This window comes from Boleophthalmus pectinirostris, unplaced genomic scaffold, assembly GCF_026225935.1.
Source record: "Boleophthalmus pectinirostris isolate CB_2022bp ecotype Guang Dong unplaced genomic scaffold, ASM2622593v1 HiC_scaffold_12, whole genome shotgun sequence".
Lineage (NCBI taxonomy): Eukaryota > Metazoa > Chordata > Actinopteri > Gobiiformes > Gobiidae > Boleophthalmus > Boleophthalmus pectinirostris.
The window spans coordinates 39,841,835-39,849,334 of record NW_026571018.1 but is presented as its reverse complement, the minus strand read 5'-3'; the positions used below and the strand labels follow the sequence as shown (position 1 = coordinate 39,849,334).

The 7,500-nt window shown below is 44.4% G+C and overlaps 2 protein-coding genes across 2 annotated transcripts in view; one reads left to right on the top strand and one right to left on the bottom strand.

The window, feature by feature from the left end:
* Positions 1-1,308: 1,308 nt before the first annotated feature.
* Positions 1,309-3,599, bottom strand: tlcd5b (TLC domain containing 5b). The gene is made up of 3 exons (XM_055148287.1): positions 3,508-3,599; positions 2,554-2,822; positions 1,309-1,862 (listed from the first exon to the last, which is right to left on the bottom strand). The coding sequence occupies exons 1-3, from the start codon at positions 3,597-3,599 to the stop codon at positions 1,309-1,311; spliced, it is 915 nt and encodes a 304-aa protein (XP_055004262.1).
* A 925-nt stretch (positions 3,600-4,524) lies between these two features.
* rcc1l (RCC1 like) overlaps positions 4,525-7,500 on the top strand; it is a 20,122-nt gene continuing 17,146 nt past the window's right edge. Inside the window, exons 1-2 of the mRNA XM_055149005.1 lie at positions 4,525-4,710; positions 7,294-7,380. Of these exons, the coding sequence (XP_055004980.1) occupies positions 7,308-7,380 (73 nt within the window). The 5' untranslated portion in view covers positions 4,525-4,710; positions 7,294-7,307. The remainder of the gene's footprint in view (positions 4,711-7,293; positions 7,381-7,500) is intronic.

Sequence of the window (7,500 nt, the reverse complement as noted above, 5' to 3'; positions counted from 1 at the left end):
CTGGTTTAGTCCTGGTTTAGTCCTGGTTTAGTTTAGTCCTGGTTTAGTCCTGGTTTAGTCCTGGTCTAGTCCTGGTTTAGTCCTGGTTTAGTCCTGGTTTAGTCCTGGTCTAGTCCTGGTCTAGTCCTGGTTTAGTCCTGGTTTAGTCCTGGTCTAGTCCTGGTTTAGTCCTGGTTTAGTCCTGGTCTGGTCCTGGTGATGGTCTCGGTGTTTGTGGTGTATATATTTATGTTTCGTTCATGTTTGTGGTTCTGGTTCTGGGGTTTTTCTTCCTGATAATAACGTCGCTGTGTCTCTGGATACTCGTCCCTGATTGGTCGACTCGGTGCATCTGACAAGAAAAGTTCAGCATTTTCAACTTCTTGACGCTGACGCCTTGGACGCGCGTCTAGAGCGTCAACGCTAAAACACTCAAGACTCACCACATTGACGCCAGATTCGCGCCGCGCTGATGCTGAAGATGCGCCGCAAAAACACAGGAGGCTCTAGTCGCGCGTCCACATCAGCTTTACACAGAAACTGGACGATTTGACGCTTTGGTGTGAACGAACCTTAAGAAAAATACAATTTCAACACAAAGTTTGAACATGAACTTGTCTGTAAACAGAATAAGTCCATTTTTGTTGTAAAATCCTGCACTCGGCTCCACTTTTCTCATGTTGGACATTTTTCTGATGAGGGTGTCACGGTCAACAGTCAAAACCGATCGTCCTTTAAGAGCGTTTGGAAAGAGACAAGTCTTCATTTGTGCTGCTCTGGTGGGAGGGGCCACGTACAGAGACGCTGGAGACGCTGCTGTGATAAACACCACACAAAATTAACACCATTTTAATAGAAAATATCATTACAATATTTGAGTAGAAAATCAGCCCAGGGCCAGATTAAAGGTCTTGGAGGGCCGGATCCAGTCCATGGGCCGGATGTTTGACACCCCTGGTTTCCGTGGACTTTTGAAAGAAGAATTCATTTTTATTCAGATTTCAGGTTCTCTCGTGGCGGGTGAGTTTAGTCCTGGTTCAGTCCAGTTTTAGTCCTGGTTTAGTCCAGTTTTAGTCCAGTTTTAGTCCTGGTTTAGTCCTGGTTTAGTCAGTTTTTCTCATTTTGGTTTTAGAGACAAATAATGAAGAAAATCGTTTTTTTTTTTTTCGTTTTCTTTAATTTTTTATTTTGAAAAACAAATAAACGAACGACACACGGACTGAAATCCTACGTCCAAAATTCCAAACTGTCTCTTTAGGTTTAATTCCAAATAATCCTTGTCTTTAGGACTGAAGTGTTTCCGTGGACTTTTGAAAGAAGGATTCATTTTTATTCAGACTTGAGGTTTTCTCGTGGCGGGTGAGTCCGAGCGTCAGAGTCGTGCTCGTTTCCCGCTCGCTCCTTCCACTTCCTGTACTTGGCGCGGCTCTTCCTGTAGCCGAAGCGGGCGATGTCCACCATGAAGACCCAGGCCAGCGCGTACATGACCACGCCCCCCAGCTTCATGACGAGGGCGGGGCGCGGCGAGACCAGCTGGCGGTAGAACATGACGGTGCCCACGCCCACGCGCACGCCGGCGAACAGCGCCACGAACAGCACGTCCACGGCGTCGCCCAGGACGGACTCGTAGAGGCCGGCGCGGCGCAGGAACCAGCGCGCCTGCAGCAGCGGGTTGGTGAGCTCGCTGCCGAACACCACGGCGCAGGTCTCGCACCCGGACGAGCCCAGGCCCAGCGCCAGGACGATGCCCAGGACGCTGGCGGCGTGGTGCGCGAGCATCACGGCGCCCTCGCTCCGGTGGAACACGCACCACGACAGATCGAACAGGAAGTAACCGAGGCAAACGCAGAGAGAGAAAACCTGCAGCTCCGTGTTCTCCCAACCTGAGCACAAACACCAGGAAAGTTACACAGTGAGGCTTTAAAGAAGATGTGACTGAACCAGGACTGAACCAGGACTAAACCAGGACTAAACCAGGACTAAACCAGGACTAAACCAGGACTGAACCAGGACTAAACCAGGACTGAACCAGGAATAAAACCAGGAATAAAACTGGACTAAAACCAGGACTAAAACCAGGACTAAACCAGGACTAAACCAGGACTAAACCAGGACTAAAACCAGGACTGAACCAGGACTAAACCAGGACTAAACCAGGACTAAAACCAGGACTAAACCAGGACTAAACCAGGACTAAAACCAGGACTGAACCAGGACTAAAACCAGGACTGAAAACCAGGACTAAAACCAGGACTAAACCAGGACTGAACCAGGTCTACACCAGGGCTAGATCAGGACTAAAACAGGACTAAAACCAGGTCTGAACCAGGTTTAGCTCTGATTTAGACCTGATTTAGATCTGGTTAAGACCTTGTTCAGTCCTGGTTTAGTCCTGGTTTAAATCTGTAGACAGACTCATAATAAAGACTCGTGAATAAAACCAAACACAACTCCAGTTCTGTTTTTGAAGTGGAACATTAGAACCTTAGAACATGGTTTAAATCCCACAGGTTCTGTCAGTCTGTGGGACGGTTCAGGTCCTGGTCCAGTCCAGGTCCGGGTCGAGTTCTGTACCTGCGTGCGTGAGGGGCCAGGGTCCGTCGATGAAGACCACGTAGGCGGTGAGGAGCACGATGAGGATCCCGTGGGACAGAGTGACCAGACGGCAGCTCCACTCGGCACTGCGCCCCCTGCAGGCGGCACACAGCAGCAGGTACAGAGAGAACCAGCCCAGAGCGCTGCCCAGGACCACACCCGGGACGGACCCCGGGACGGACCCCGAGACGGACCCCGAGACGGACCCCGGAGACCAACATGACCACTGCAACACGAGCGCAGACCGGCTGGAAAAACAACAAAAACAGACTCAGCGAAAAACAGAAATGAATTCAGTTTTTTACAGTGGAACATTTGTAAAATCATAACAGAAGCAACAACAACAGAAAAATGTGTAGTGAAAAAAAGAAAACTTGTAATTTAATATAATATAATGATCAATTCTAGATAAAAATACTTGAATTCAGTCTGACATTACAGTAGTTTGTCCAGTCACACTCATCATAAACTTGTTTTTAAGTCTGTTTATCTCAAACTGAGCCTCATAAACTTCTGCACGGACAGAACATTTCTCTACATTTAAGTCATTTTCTGATAAATTGAAGTGTTTAGATCTTACATTTTGGACTAACTTTTTTTTTATAGTGTTGTTCTTACATTTGAATAAAAGTTTACTCGTCAAATTTTAATTATTCGGCACAAAATTTATAATTCAGAAATTCTTTGTTGAGCTGCTTGAAAAGAGGTGGAGAGTTACAGGTTGGAGACTCCTGACCTAGAATAAATAAAATGATCATTTTTCTGAGTCTGTACTGACCGTTCAGCTCCACGTCACGGGCGTCTCCTCCAGCGGCGCTGCCCGGTCCGAGCCCCCATCCCCGACTCGGGTGCCCCCCTGTAGGCCACCTCCAGACCCTGAGGTCAGACCAGACTTGCTCCAGACGCTCAGGTCAGACCAGACTTGCTCCAGACGCTGTGATCAGACTGGACTCTGTGGTCAAACTGGACACACTGGCCCCTTCCTCCTCCTCCTCTTCCTTCCTCCTTCTCATCGTCTTCTTCATGATCTTCTTATGGGATTACGGCTCCTGGACACCTGCTGCTCCGGTGCCAGATCTGGACGACACAAATGAGCTGCTAACGAACCGAGCTGAGCGAATGTCACAGTCCAGACACAGAACACGGACCCTTTAAAAGTTTCTGAACAAACATCTTCTGCTTTTTGTAAAATTGAACAAATCCAGTCCAACTTTATTTGTATAATTTGCACATTTTACCAACACCAACGTCTCCAAAAGTGCTGCACAGAGAACGCACAGTATAAATGTTTAACGTGTTAACATGAAATAAGATAATGCATCAAATAAATAAGCAATTAATAAAAAGTGAAATAAAAATTGCATTAAATTAGCAAATAGAAAAAAATTGCAAATAAAATCAATATTTTGTTTGTATCTGAAAACCTGCAATAAAAAAATAAAATAAAATAAAGATAAAACAGGAAATTGAGAATAATATACCACACAAATTACATAAAATACATTTTTTTTAATTGTTAGTTTTCTGTTTAGTGTTCTGTTTTTTTGTTTTTTTGTGTGTGTCTTTATATGGTGTCATAAAACTTTTCAAAATTAATAATCATAATAAAAATAAGAGATAATTTATATAAATGTCTGTTCAAACTAGTTGTAAAATAGATTTAGATCCTTCAGGAGAAATCCAGAACAATAATTCACAAATAGTCGTGTTTCCTCCGCTCCAGCAGGGGGCGCGACCATGGATTTATAATAAAAACTTTTATTTTATAATTTTATTCTAGATTTATTTTATTATTATTATTATTATTATTATTATTATTATTATTATTATTATTATTATTATTATTATATATTACAATTTATTATAGTTTTTAAAGTTAGATTTTATTATAGTTCTGTGGCAGTGACGGAGAAGCGAACAGAGCGGAAGTGCCGGTTTGTTTACATCCGGTCTCCCTCACGCCGCGCGCGTGCTCCTCCGTCATTGAAACAAACCGCTGCGTTTTTAACTCCTTTTTCTTTTTCTTTTTCTTTTTAATTAATCTGATTTAATTTTGTGATTGGACACAGTTTGTTTTTTCTCCTGGATTCGCGTGATTTAATCCTGTGATGTGACGGAGCCGCGGAGCTGAAGCACGTGAGTCCAGATCCAGAACTAAACCAGAACTAAACCAGGACTAAACCAGGTCTAAACCAGGACTAAACCAGGACTAAACCAGAACTAAACCAGGTCTAAAACCAGGACTAAACCAGGACTAAACCAGAACTAAACCAGGTCTAAACCAGGACTAAACCAGGTCTAAACCAGGACTAAACCAGGACTAAACCAGGTCTAAACCAGGTCTAAACCAGAACTAAACCAGGGTCTAAACCAGGTCTAAAACCAGGACTAAACCAGAACTAAACCAGGTCTAAACCAGGACTAAAACCAGGTCTAAACCCTAAACCAGGACTAAACCAGGTCTAAACCAGGACTAAACCAGGTCTAAACCAGGACTAAACCAGGACTAAACCAGGACTAAACCAGGACTAAACCAGGTCTAAACCAGGACTAAACCAGGTCTAAACCAGGACTAAACCAGAACTAAACCAGGTCTAAACCAGGACTAAACCAGAACTAAACAAGGTCTAAACCAGGACTAAACCAGGTCTAAACCAGGACTAAACCAGGAACTAAACCAGGACTAAACCAGGTCTAAACCAGGAAGGTCTAAACCAGGACTAAACCAGGTCTAAACCAGGACTACATCAGGTCTAAACAGGACTAAACCAGGTCTAAACATCAGGTCTAAAACCAGGACTACATCAGGTCTAAACCAGGACTAAACCAGGAACTAAAACCAGGATTACATCAGGACTAAACCAGGACTAAACCAGGACTAAACCAGGACTAAACCAGGACTAAACCAGGACTACATCAGGACTAAACCAGGACTAAACCAGGACTACATCAGGACTAAACCAGGACTACATCAGGACTAAACCAGGACTAAACCAGGACTAAACCAGGACTAAACCAGGACTAAACCAGGACTACATCAGGACTAAACCAGGACTAAACTAAGACTAAACCAGGACTACATCAGGACTAAACCAGGACTAAACTAAGACTAAACCAGGATTACATCAGGACTATATCAGGACTATCACTTTTTTTTTTTTATCAATTTGATCTAAATCAGGACTAAACTAAGACTAAAACATGATTATCACATTTTTGACTAATTTAACCCCTTTTGGAGGTTGATAATATTAAAATAGTTTTAATATTAAAATTGAACCTGTTTTGCTCTCGGCTCTTTCACGTCAAACATGAGTCAGTTTAGTCTTTTTCTTTGTGTTTAAAACAGATTTTCTGTATTTTACCAAAACAAACATGTATAAATGTCCAAAAGGTAAATTCAGAACCACACGATGACATCAAATGTGTTTTCACTCGAGTGTTTTCAATCTGTGTGTGTGTGTGTGTGTGTGTGTGTGTGTGTGTGTGTGTGTGTGTTGTGTGTGTGTGTGTGTGTGTGTGTGTGTGTGTGTGTGTGTGTGTGTGTGTGTGTGTGTGTGTGTGTGTGTGTGTGTGTGTGTGTGTGTGTGTGTGTGTGTGTGTGTGTGTGTGTGTGTGTGTGTGTGTGTGTGTGTGTGTGTGTGTGTGTGTGTGTGTGTGTGTGTGTGTGTGTGTGTGTGTGTGTGTGTGTGTGTGTGTGTGTGTGTGTGTGTGTGTGTGTGTGTGTGTGTGTGTGTGTGTGTGTGTGTGTGTGTGTGTGTGTGGTGTGTGTGTGTGTGTGTGTGTGTGTGTGTGTGTGTGTGTGTGTGTGTGTGTGTGTGTGTGTGTGTGTGTGTGTGTGTGTGTGTGTGTGTGTGTGTGTGTGTGTGTGTGTGTGTGTGTGTGTGTGTGTGTGTGTGTGTGTGTGTGTGTGTGTGTGTGTTGTGTGTGTGTGTGTGTGTGTGTGTGTGTGTGTGTGTGTGTGTGTGTGTGTGTGTGTGTGTGTGTGTGTGTGTGTGTGTTGTGTGTGTGTGTGTGTGTGTGTGTGTGTGTGTGTGTGTGTGTGTGTGTGTGTGTGTGTGTGTGTGTGTGTGTGTGTGTGTGTGTGTGTGTGTGTGTGTGTGTGTGTGTGTGTGTGTGTGTGTGTGTGTGTGTGTGTGTGTGTGTGTGTGTGTGTGTGTGTGTGTGTGTGTGTGTGTGTGTGTGTGTGTGTGTGTGTGTGTGTGTGTGTGTGTGTGTGTGTGTGTGTGTGTGTGTGTGTGTGTGTGTGTGTGTGTGTGTGTGTGTGTGTGTGTGTGTGTGTGTGTGTGTGTGTGTGTGTGTGTGTGTGTGTGTGTGTGTGTGTGTGTGTGTGTGTGTGTGTGTGTGTGTGTGTGTGTGTGTGTGTGTGTGTGTGTGTGTGTGTGTGTGTGTGTGTGTGTGTGTGTGTGTGTGTGTTGTGTGTGTGTGTGTGTGTGTGTGTGTGTGTGTGTGTGTGTGTGTGTGTGTGTGTGTGTGTGTGTGTGTGTGTGTGTGTGTGTGTGTGTGTGTGTGTGTGTATGTGTGTGTGTGTGTGTGTGTGTGTGTGTGTGTGTGTGTGTGTGTGTGTGTGTGTGTGTGTGTGTGTGTGTGTGTGTGTGTGTGTGTGTGTGTGTGTGTGTGTGTGTGTGTGTGTGTGTGTGTGTGTGTGTGTGTGTGTGTGTGTGTGTGTGTGTGTGTGTGTGTGTGTGTGTGTGTGTGTGTGTGTGTGTGTGTGTACAGGATCGACAGTGAGGATGTCTTTGTGTCGTCTCCGCCCCTCGTCTCGTCTCTCGTCTCGGCTGCGTCAGGTCTGTGGATTTGCGACAGGTACGTTTGTCTTGCAGATAATGATTTGGTTTTTTTTTTAGTTTTTGATTTAATTTTGTGTTTAAATGAAAAATGGACTGAACCAGGACTAAACCAGGACTAAACCAGGACTAAACCAGG